The 12554-nt window shown below is 41.7% G+C and overlaps 1 protein-coding gene across 1 annotated transcript in view; it reads right to left on the bottom strand.

The window, feature by feature from the left end:
• MYO3A (myosin IIIA) overlaps positions 1 to 12554 on the bottom strand; it is a 188650-nt gene that overhangs the window by 107527 nt on the left and 68569 nt on the right. Inside the window, exons 9-13 of the mRNA XM_012803266.1 lie at positions 11772 to 11871; positions 9582 to 9698; positions 8284 to 8388; positions 8095 to 8178; positions 5338 to 5540 (exon numbers count right to left, since the gene is read on the bottom strand). Coding sequence (XP_012658720.1) covers positions 5338 to 5540; positions 8095 to 8178; positions 8284 to 8388; positions 9582 to 9698; positions 11772 to 11871 — 609 coding nt within the window. The remainder of the gene's footprint in view (positions 1 to 5337; positions 5541 to 8094; positions 8179 to 8283; positions 8389 to 9581; positions 9699 to 11771; positions 11872 to 12554) is intronic.

A 12554-nucleotide genomic window follows, 5' to 3' on the forward strand; every position in this document is an offset into this window, starting at 1 on the left:
GGTATATATTGAGTATTACCATTTTAACACAGTTTATTTTATTTTATTTTTTTCAGTTTTTGGCCAGGGCCAGGTTTGAACCTGCCACTTCTGGTATATGGGGCCAGTGCCCTACTCCTTTGAGCCACAGGTGCCGCCCAACACATTTTTCCTTAAAACATGTATACATATTTTGGCACCCTCTGTATATTTACATTTCTAATAATGCAGTAAAAGATGTTTGGAGTAATACCCATGGCTTTGTTTATAATCTCTAGTTTTTGTTCAAGGCTTTGAGAAAAACTGATATAAGAATCCTATTTCCAGAAACTCATAATAGGCTCCAACACACAATTCACGTAGGTTTAAAATAACATGGTTAAAGGTTTGATATTTGTGTCACACCAGTAACTATTCGAGATACTTCATTTGTTCTTTGTTGAATGTTAATAAAAGTACTTAATTTGAGAGTGTAGAACTTGATCAAAGGAATGATGTAGATCTTGGTTCTTCCTTCCTTGTATTTCAAAAGGAGAGGAAGTATTTTCAGGGGAGAAAAGTAATTTTAGTACTGAGTAGCATGCACACTGGGCGGAGACTCTCCCTTGAGTCTGGGGGGCACAATGTCACCACGCCTTGGAAGAGAGTTCAAACGTCCAGGAAATGCAAATCTTTCAAATACTTGGGTCATAAGGAACAGGGGCTGGAGGTAAAATAGCATCAGTGGAAGAGAAAGCACAGAGGAGATGAAAATATGATTATGGGGATGAACTCAACACATCTTCCCAAATATTTAGACGAGGGCATTGAAGAGGGAGACCCAGGTGTTCTATAACTAGAGGGGAATAGTTCCACTCTGAAAGAAAGGGACTGTGGGAAAAGAAACAGATGTGGGAAGTGTATTTGGTTGAATTTAAGATGGCAGCAGGATGTTTAGGTAGTTGGAAATGGAAGATGCGAACTCAGGAGAGAGGGAGAGGTCTACCTTTGGGTGTCAATCACACATTGCTAGCTGTTGAGGCCATGATGTCAGAAAGAATTGCAAAGTGAGAGCATATAGGAAGAGAAGAGAAGAGAGTCGAGGAAAAATCTCTGCTAAATAGAGATTTGGGGAATGCATGGATAAATATAAGTCAGTGAAGAAAAATTCAGAGAGATGGGAGAAGCATCAGAACCCAGTCGTGGAGCAAAGAAAGGTCAGGGTTTCGTGAAAAGGGGTGGTCCATGGGGTGGATGCTGAAAGAGGATTGGCACATTCTCTCTTCAGAACTGATGGGATTCTGGTCCTCCACCCCACCCCCCCACTTGCTTCAGTCACCAGAGATACGGCAACAAACACTGACATTGTTTATGAGCAACGTTAGAACAAAACTAAGCTTCTTATCTTAGTTCTTATCTTTTCTCAACACAAAATAGGGAAAATTTCTCTACGGCCGGCACACTGTATAATTTGGTTTGCTTTGTTCTAATGAAATCGCACAGACACCTCTGTCTGTTACTCCTTGAACACGTAAATGGTGCAATGTACAATTAGTGAAGTGACTCATAAGTGAAGATGCACAAAATTAGTGGATTTCTTTTTAATTATTAGTTTATGTTTACCGAGAATTGTAATTTGACAAGTGCTGGAGATGTCACGGGAAATACACTGACCTTCAGTGGATAAGCAATCAGAGAGTTAAAGAAATAGGAAAAGAAGATGTCTCCAAAGATGACCCATCTCATGTCCTGACCCTAACTACATCAAGGTGTAACAATACAGATCACCATAGCACCCACGCTTGCCAATGGGACCAGCGGTTCCCAGGTCTGGACCACTTGGGGACAGAGGTGGGGGTCTCAGCAAGTTACCAAATGGCATTTCTCTGACTCTGACCCCACTCTTACTTGTCTAATTGTCTCCAAACAATTAGTCTGGAGATTAGTCTCTAGACAATTAGTCTCCAGATTGTCTAATTCTTCTCCAGAGTGAGTTCCACTTGGTCACTTGATTGCAGGCCTGCAGGACTATCTCACACAGGGCATCTGCCTGTACCCTGGGGATCACCAATGGGGCCCAGGGTGCTGACATCTCAAAATCATGCCAAAGTCCTATGAAACCTCTGAATCTTCAACAAAGTGGCCAACAAAAAGGCCTGGAAACCAAGTAACGAAGGCTTGCATCTTAAGGCCCCATAGGGTGTTCACAAAACAGTGCTCTTAGCTTTTCATTTTTAATCACAGCTCTCTCCTCTTCCCAAATTTGATAAAAGACATGAACATAAATATCCCAGAAGCTCAATGAACTCCAAAAAAGATTTTTTCTTTTTTTCTTTTTGAGGCTGAGTCTTACTCTGTCACCCTGGGTAGGGTGCTGTGGCATCATAGCTCACAGCAACCTCAAACTCTTGGGTTTAAACCATCCTCTGCCTCAGCCTCCCAAGTAGCTGTGACTACAGGCACCCACAACTATACCCAGCTAGTTTTTTTTTTTTTCTATTCAGTAGAGACAGTGTCTCACTCTTGCTCAGTCTTGAACCCCTGAGCTCAAGCAACTTACCTGCATTGGCCTCTCAGAGTGCTAGGATTACAAGTGTGGGCCATGGTGCTTGGCCCCCGGAATCCTGTCTTATTGTGTTATTGTCTTATATCTCCTAGGCCCAGCACACAACGGGCATTATATAAATAAATAAAAATTAGATGGCTGGCTAGATGGGCAGATAAATGGAAAGTGGCCTTTGGAGTCAGAGAGACAAGAGTTCAAACTCTAGCTCAGTCACTTGCTAGCTTTTTGACATGAGGCAACTGAATTAAAATTCTGTTAGTCTCCTCATGTATAAAAGAGACAATAATACTCTGATTAATAACATGTGACTACAAGAATTAATTATAGCACCTACTGAAAGTTGCTGACCTGGAGGAAGTGCCTCTTAATACATTTTTCCTCCCTCCGCAGTAGATAGCATGTCTGCCACTTGCTTAGGTCTTCTGTAGAGTCCAGCAAAGTGCTGGGCATATGAGAGAAATGTAGTCACTGCTCGCTGAATTAAACTGGAGGAACAGTTGGAGGAAACTATCATAGCTATGGTTTGTGTTCTGGACACTTATCCAGCATTGCCTTCACTGTGCTCATTTATTTTTTTCTTGAAATTAAGGATCCCCTTTCACATTTTCTTCTTTAAAATCATCTTCTGGCCAGATGTGGTGGCCAAAAGTGTAATCCTAATACTCTGGGAGGCAAAATGGGTGGATACCTGAGCTCAGGAGCTCGAGACCAGCCCGAGCAAGAGTGAGACCCCATCTCTACTAAAAATAGAAAAACTAGATGGGCACTGTGGTGTGCACCTGCAGTCCCAGTTACTGGGGAGGCTGAGGCTAGAGGATCACTTGAACCCAAGAGTTTGAGGTTGTTGTGAACTATGATTATGTCATGGCACTTTACCCAAGGCAATAGGGTGAAACGCTGTGTCACAGCCCACTGCTGCTACTGCTTGTCAGGGCCCAGGACTGGCCAGGTCCTGGGCCTGGCTTAACTAGGTTCCAGATGTGGATTGCTAAGCTACCTTGCTCAGGAACTATTTCTCTTAAGTGCCTGAGGACTATCTACTTGAGCAGGAGAGAGAAAGAGAAAGTCTTAGAGAGAGTAAAGCAGTCTTCTTAGAAAAATAGATCTTACTCTTTAGCAGAGCTTAGTGATCTTCAGCAAAGACACTCCATGCTGGCGTTCTGCAGGCAGGGGAGGAGACAGAGTCAGAGTAAGAGGGTCCGTGATAGAATGCGCATGCTCCTGACTGCCTTCTCCTCCAGCCTAATATAAGGCTGATCTCGTGCCTCTCAACACCACAGGTGTAGAGACTGCCAATTCACCACTGCTCTCATCTCGGGAGCTCTTGTGCTTGTTAGGAGCGCTAAATCCCTCTCCATGCCTTTTCCACCAGGTGTCCATTATTGAGGGTATTTCTTATAACTCTTACTCCTCCTAGCCATAGGTTAAATGGGCTGCTACACTCTGTCTTCACAAAAATCATGGCCGGTCTCAGTGGCTCACGCCTATAATCAGACCATTCTGGGAGGCTGAGGCAGGTGGATTGCCTGAGTTTAGGAATTTGAGCCCAGCCTGAGCAAGAGCAAGATCTGTCTCTACTAAAAATAGAAAAACTAGGTGGGCACTGTGGCACATATCTGTAGTCTCAGCTACTTGGGAGGCTGATGCTACAGGATCATTTGAACCCAAGAGTCTGAGGTTGCTGGGAGCTATGATGACAACATGGCACTCTACCCAGGGCAACAGAGTAAGACTCTGTCTTAATAAATTAAAAAAAAAAAAAAACCAACAGTCTATAGCTGTACCATACTGAACGTGCCTAATCTCATCTGATCTCAGAAGCTAAGCCGGGTCGGGCCCAGCTTGGATGAGAAAAAAAAATCATGGACGGTCACAGTGGCTCATGCTTGTAATCCGAGCACTCTGGGAGGCTGAGGCAGGTAGACTGCCTGAGCTCGGGAGTTTGAGCCCAGCCTGAGCAAGAGCAAGATCTGTCTCTACCAAAAATAGCAAAACTAACTGGGCATTGTGTCACATACCTATAGTCTCAGCTACTTGGGAGGCTGAGGCAAGAGGATCACTTGTGCCCAAGAGTCTGAGGTTGCTGTGAGCTATGATGACAACATGGCACTCTACCCAGGGTGACAGAGTGAGACTTTGTCTTAAAAAAAAATCATCTTCTTTTAGAAAAGGATTTAAGTCACCAAATAGATGTGGTCAGAGACTGGAGTGGAATGACATGGGCAGAGGCAAATAGGGAGGTCAAGAACTGATTCTCTTAAAAGAAAGGGGAAGTTAATTAAAAAAAAAAAAGAAATACTTGTCTGCTCTGGTGCTTTTGTGCCTCTCAGATGCATTCCCCAGTCTTCTTTGCCTTGCTCTGTGACCCTGAAAGAAGCCTCTGCATGCTGCAGGGTCTGGGCCCCTGCTCAGAGGCTTCTGTTTGGGTTCGGTCAAGTGCAAGCACAGGCAGGAGATTGGCAGAGGGAAGAGAGAGGGGTCATGGTTCCTCTCATATGCCTCTTACTTTCTCCCTCTCTGCTGCCTCCCTGAAGGCCACTACTCCTGAAAGGCAGCCCCTGCTCCAAAGCTGTTACTCTCACCATCTCCTGAATACCTGGTAGCATAGATTTCAGGTTATTTATTAATTCCTCTTCTGGATACAGCACATATAAGAGTAAGGAAGTATGGAGGGATCTCTTTGTTCCCTATACTAAGTGGCTTGCGCATAGTAGGTGATCAATAAAATGTTGTCTAAGGCATCTAATTTCTATTACACTAGAAACTCTGTCTTCCGTTTCCCTCCAAATAGGAGATATTTGATGTGCACTTACATAGCTTGGTGTATAACTCGTGACTTCTCCAGAAGATATTCAGAAATCTGTGCTCCCACCACGGCTCCAGAAGAGGTAAATTTCATTTCTAAGTATTTTCCAAATCGGCTAGAATTGTCATTTATAATAGTGCAGGCGTTGCCGAAGGCCTCTACCAAATTATTCACTTGTAAAATCTTCTCTTGCAGGGTTCTGTTATTTGCCTAGAGAGAAAATGTCAAAAAAAAGTTAAAAAAATTAATTTGGAGAGAATAAAATATCTCTTCTTCAGGAAACACTTTATGTCGACATGAATGAATGCATGTCCTTGATATATTGCCAGATGTTACAACCTGATGGAACTTTTGCCCGCTCACGTACATTCACTCTCTTCCTTCCTTCCTTCCTTCCTTCCTTCCTTCCTTCCTTTCTTTCTTTTCTTTCTTTCTTTCTTTTTTGCAGTTTTTTGGCCAGGGCTGGGTGTGAACCCACCACCTCTGGCATATGGGGCAGCACCCTACCCTTGAGCCACAGGCATTGCCTCTCACTTGCTTTCTTTAAAAGTGGCAAAGAGCTATTCTATATTTTTCTATTCAAATACAGTTCTGTTTGTCGCCTAATTTACAAATACAAATTGCAGTCGTCTCAGCAGACTGAGGTACACATGTCATTTTGTTATTCCTCCTCTGCCTGCCTGGGCCCGGAAACACTAGCCTTTGTTTCCATGGGCGCTGTTAACCCTGAAACTAAGAGGGTAAAGACAAGTTCACGTCAAATATCTCCTATTTGGAAGGAAACAGATGAAAAGACAGCATTTCTAGTGTAATAGAAATTAGATGCCTTAGACAACATTTTATTGATCACCTACTATGCACAAGCCACTTAGTATAGGGAACAAAGAGATCCCTCCGTACTTCCTTACTCTTATATGTGCTGTATCCAGAAAAGGAATTAATAAATAACCTGAAATCTATGCTCCAGGTATTCAGGAGGTGGCAAGAGCCACAGCCTTGGAGCAGGGGCTGCTTCATAAATTCAAAAAGTGGAGGAAAGGGAATAATGGTGAAAAACGCAGCATGGAGGTATGCATGGGAGAAGTGGGACCAAGGTCAAGGCCAGTCACATTGACTATCCCTCCGTTTTCTTCTTTTCTCTCTCTTAATGCTTCTCCCCTCAAACAAGTATTGTTTCCCTTTTCTTCTATATTGCTTTAGTTGAAATTCTACTGAGTGGAAATGTATTTGAGTTAATTGCTACTTGGAGAAAGGCGTTCCTACCCTCCCCCCCTTCTAGAGGTTTAGGGTGGTATCAGTTGTTTACAAGTTGGCAGAAATTAGCTCAAGTCCATTTTTTCAGCATAATACCTTAATATCTCACCTTAATATCTCGAAGGAGATCGGCGATGTTCAAGGGATAGAAATTTTATAAGCTGGAGAGAGGAAAGTAGTAGCTATTTTTGGAACACAGGCTACCTTAGAATTTGAGTGGGCCAGCACGGGCATTCACAGTAAAACTTGAAGGCTAGATGAAGACTTTGTGTATCTTTATAAGAGGCAATAAAAGATGAGAGAAGAGAGTTTGGGCGACAAACTTGGCTCTTAGGAAATGTTGTTTTGTGCTGGCTGCGAACCCCTGAAATTGGCGAGATAAAAACTTCATCTACCTCCATGAAGTAGCAGTGACCTGCTAAGGTTTGGAGGACTGCATATTGCAAAGGGAAATTCTGTCCACCCAACATCCCATTTTTTTTTTTAAATCTGATAAATCCTTATCAAGGATGTAAGTCAAAAACAAGATAAGACCTGGTAAGGGTAGGAATCTGAATATCCATGTATTTATCCCCCATTAACATTACATTTTTAGATTGAAAACAAGACAAAGAGATTAGATGAACAAGTTTGCTGATTCCTGCAAAGCGACATTCCCACAGTTAATCCGTTATCGATGAGACACTCTGTCAGCCCACAAATCAAGGCAGATTAGCACAGGCCTTTGAGTAAATTAACCCAGGTGTCTAGCTCTTCATGCCGGGACAGTGCGGTGTGTTTCACTGTCCCCATTCCTGCCCCATATTGCATCTTATTTCACTGTCATTAAAACCATCTAGAATGCTTGTTATCTAAGACATAAGGAGGGGGGAGGCTGATGAGATGGGTGAGGAGGTGAGGGAGCAAGGAAGGGGCTGTGGTGAGAGCCTCAGGGTAGCACCCCACTTTTCTGCTCTCTGTTGGCTTTTCCAGTCCTGAGGGGGTCACAGTTCTGGTGCATAGAGATTATGTTTATCCCCTGAGCAAACTATGTCTCTATTTCATTCAACACACTGGACATAGAATATTGAAGTCAGTCAATTAATTTTTAACAGAAATGTGGAATTTTTCCTACTCATTGCTGCAAAAATGAATTAGAAATGACACTGGCAAGATGGCCTACTAGACGTTCCCAGTGCTTCCCCACAACCCCCTAAACGACAAATAAACAAGTACATGTAAAGAACTAGCCGCAGGGGTCCTCAAACTTTTTAAACAGGGGGCCAGTTCACTGTCCCTCAGACTGTTGGAGGGCTGGACTGTGGGTCCCGGGAGGAGTTGGCTGCTAAGCAGGACAGGCAGCGGCTGCAAAAACACCTGGCGAGCCAGATAAATGTCCTAGGCAGGCCGCATGTGGCCCACGGGCCGTAGTTTGAGGACGCCTGACTGCAGAGCTTTGACGAGTGGTGATGAGCATTCCACAGGCCAAAGAATGAAATTGGCATCAAGGACAGAGAAAATATAAATTAACCTTTCCAAGCACCGTCAGCTGCTGGACTAAAAGATGAGCACTTTCAGTCTTTCCGGCTCCACTTTCTCCAGAAATGACAATGCACTGCGGAGAGAAAAGGAAGTGGTGAGCTAACTGAGTCCTCACAGGATTCAGCTGACACACTGAGGCACTAAGAGGGAAGTTTTGATAACGCAAGACTGTTCTTACCTGATCTGAGTTGTATGTTATCATAGACTGATAGCCTACGTCGGCCATGGCAAAAATGTGAGGAGGGTGGGCAGTCCTCTTTGCTCCCGTATAGAGTTTGGAATGCTAAAGGTTAAAAGGGATACATATTGTAGGGGTGGTCATTTTGGTTTTTATTTAAACCCTGGATTATTTACAGACACAGCTCCAATTTTTAAAAGTAAAACAGAAAATAAAAATACTATGTCATACGACCAAAGCATTGGGTACACGTTACCCACACCCCCAATACGTACATGCAGCAGAAATCATGCAGTTATGATAAAGAAAAGGCTGATATAAAACAGCCCCAAAATACAGGACTTAAAATGATATTTCATATCACTCTGGTGGTGGCATTTAAAAGATTCTACATACCATTTCCAACGTAAGGTTTCAAAATACTGTCATTTATTTAAATAAAAAGACACTTTATAAACAAAACAATTAAATGCCATTTTTGTTGACTACTCTTTGGATATAATGTCTGAAATATGACCACCCCTTTTTCCTTTTTACATCGTTTAATGTAACTGTTATCCAAGATCACGTAATTAGTTGATAACAGAACTGCACTAAAACCCAGATCTTCTGAGATACAGGTCAAGGTTGACACATTGACTACTAGTCCTGTCCATTTTAGAAGGGTAGAGGGTTACAGAGATAATACTTTTCACAAATAAAGAAACCTATCACACGGTATCAAATAATTTTGGTAGAGTACACAAATAGTTGGAAGATGGGTCCAATTAAAAATGAAAAACACCCTGGCTTTGGCCCAGAAAATTACTCAATATTTAAACCAGTAGGGGTTGAATAATTGATAATTATATAGTCATACTCAGAAAACATATTATGCCATATTAATGAAGCCAGTTGATATGTCAAAAGGAACTTTTAAACTCATAATGACAATTTTTATAGCCATTAAGTATATATTATCTATGTAAACAATGCAGTTATATTTTTGACTCTTCCACACTTGGTTGAGGGGCAGACATGAAGTACATGCTTTTAAAGTCACTTGTTTGGTGACATGTATATAGAGTAGTTATTAGCAGCTGGATGCAATTGGCATTCTGTCACATACTTTTGGAAAATAGACCACAAACTATACCCAGATTGACTTCATCTTCTGTTTCCCTTCTCTATGTTTTAACAGTAAGCATATAACTTTATCTAAAAGGATCAATACATTTTTTACTGGCATTCACTTCAGTCGAACATCTGAACCTACAATTATTTGCACAAAGTAAGAGAATGCACACCACACCACGTACCTTCATAGAATAAAGACCCAGGTTCTGGAAAGGGTTGAGGGCAATGAGTATATCTCCCACATAGATGTAGATCTGATCTCGGGAATAACACTTCTCAAGCTGCTCTGAGACTGTGTTCTGTAATGAAAGGAAATAATTTCTTTTTTCTTAGAAGTTGTTTGTGGTCAACTCCAACTTATAAAGTAAACAACAATAAACATCTGGAGTCTGGAGCAGGGATTTGAAAGAAACAGGCATACGGATAGTAAGAAATACAACATCAGATCTGCAGCTATACGTCCACTGGACAGGCATTTGCCTTGGTTTTGAGAGCTGCAGAAGAATGTCATTGTTACTCGCACTTTTCGAAGAACATGTTAGATGTTAGAGTGATTTTATGCACGTGCACACACACACACACACACACACAATGCTTTCAGGGAAATTCATGAATGCAGTATATCAGGAAAAGGAAAGAGAAGATAAAACAAATGTGAACATGATTTTATTCCAAATCAAAGTGATTTAATGATTCAGGGGCTTTGTGGACTGTTTCCACTATTATTATTATTAAAGTATTTGGGTTCTTCAAGACAGTGAAAAATCCAGAAAAGTAACTTTCAAAGTTGACAAATCACATGAGCACATGAATCAATTTTGACAGTGTCACGAATTATCACTTACAGTACATAAAACAAAAGAGGAGAGGGGCAGCACCTGTGGCTTAAAGGAGTAGGGCACTGGCCCTATATGCCGGAGGTGGTGGGTTCAAACCCAGCCCTGGCCAAAAATTGTAAACAAACAAACAAACAAACAAAAAGAAACAAAAACAAACAAACAACAATTAAAAAAAAGGCGAAAAAGATCTTAGGTCAAAAAAGAGGCAAAAAAATAAAGCACAGATAACAGAAAGAAAGAAACTAGTGTTTAAGATATTAATGTATTGGTCAGTAACACGAAACCATCTTCATAATCCACAAGCCTAAAAGTTCCCATAGTTAGAAAATGTGATATGTAAAGATTCAGAAAGTTGCCTGCAATCTCCGACTTGCAAACATTATTTGATTTCAAGATGTTTGATGGTCTTGAGAGAGATTATTTTGGGAAAGTACTTGAGTTGTTTTTTGCAAACCTAAATTTACCAAACGACTACTTCTGTTCAGAACATGTCTTTTGATTTATTGCATTTCTGAGTAAAATGCTCAGGCATGTATCAGAAGTATGAAAAATAAAAAGCCAGAGGCAGGACCGATGTCCCAACCTTTTACTGAAGAGAGACCATTTATTTCTCTAATGATCTGATTGTCTGGAATAAAGAAGGATAAGGGGAAATGTGACTGAAACTAGAATTTAATGGCTTGGACTTGAACCTTCACAAGAAATGTTTCCTAGATAATTGGAATAAGGTGTTCCACCCAGGATTCAAAGCCCTGAAAGGTGAACTGTGAGAGCAGGGGTTTAGTGACCGCATGAGGAGGACCGTGGTACCAGAGAGACTCTTGAGGAGGCACAGAGGCTCCTGGATGCTGCCACTGAAAGCTGGAACAGAAAAGGAAAAAGGTGTGTGGGGCGGGGGGACACCTCATGATGATTATAAGAGGCAGACTATTTTCTGAAAACAATCAATCACACCTATAAGACTCCCAGAAATAATTCAGGACAAAAAGATGTTACCTAGGCTTGGTGCCTGTAGCTTAGTGGCTAGGGCATCAGCCATATACATCAGAGCTGGTGGGTTCAAATCCAGCCTGGGCCTGCCAAACAACAATGACAACGCCAACCAAAAAATAGCCAGGCGTTGTGGCAGGCATCTGTGGTCCCAGCTACTTGAGAGGCTGAGATAACAAAATCACTTAAGCCCAAGAGATGGAGGTTGCTGTGAGCTGTGACGCCACAGCACTCTACCTAGGGTGACATAGTGAGACTCTGTCTCAAAAAAAAATTAAAAAAAAAAGATGTTGCCTAACTATTCCTGCTGGGAAACCTCACATCTTTGTCAGTTGAGCATCAAAAAAACCCAACAACAACAACAACAACAACAACAAAACCACCACAAACATGACAAGAGGCTGGAAAGATCTAGAAATCTGAAGATAAGAGAGGTAATTAAAAGCTAAAAGACAAAGGATACAGACGCTAAACAGAGAAACCCCTGCCCACATCTTCTATAAATTTAAAAAAAATCTAGGTCTTATTAAACTGGATTCTTACCTCATCCAAAACCTCCAGGGTGGCCAAATCATCCACATCTTTCAGGCAGGAAATGAGGGATCTGTTGAAGTTCCCTTTCTTGGTGTGGATACGTTCATGTCTGTGGAGACAAAACCTTTCTGATTTGAGCATTTATTACTGAACATAGTGGAAGTGAGTTCTGGATACATGGAAGGCTAAAAGGCCTCTATGAAGATGTTTAATAAATTCAGTGATAACTGTCCATAAAACATCCTGATATATTTGATCTTTTTTGTTTGTTTCCTCCTCTCTATTGGAAAAAATGCAACATACAAAATTTACTCATGGATAATCTGAGAATTCCATCAAGAATCATCCTATGGGCTGTGTGCGGTGGCTCATGCCTGTAATCCTAGCACTCTGGGAGGCCGAGGCAGGTAGATTGGGTGAGCTCAGGACTCAAGACCAACCTTAGCAAGAGCAAGACCCCATCTCCCCTAAAAATAAACCAGCCAGGCGTTGCTGCAGGCACCTGCAGTTCCCACTACTCAGGAGGCTGAGGCAAGAGGATCACATGAGCCCAGGAGTTGGAGGTTGCTATGAACTATAAGACACCATGGCACTCTACCCAGGGTAATAGAGTGAGACTGTCTTAAAAAAAAAAAAGTAAGAAAGATAAAAACAGAATGATGTTATACATATAACATCATATATATAACATATAACATATATAAGAGTCTTGAAACCTTCTTCTAAATTCCTGTGTGATTTAATCAGTTATAAAGTGGTATGCCTGAAGTCTCTGAATTAGATTGTCTGTTT

This window comes from Otolemur garnettii, unplaced genomic scaffold (genome assembly GCF_000181295.1).
Source record: "Otolemur garnettii isolate 467f Iridium unplaced genomic scaffold, OtoGar3 scaffold00019, whole genome shotgun sequence".
NCBI classification, from domain to species: domain Eukaryota; kingdom Metazoa; phylum Chordata; class Mammalia; order Primates; family Galagidae; genus Otolemur; species Otolemur garnettii.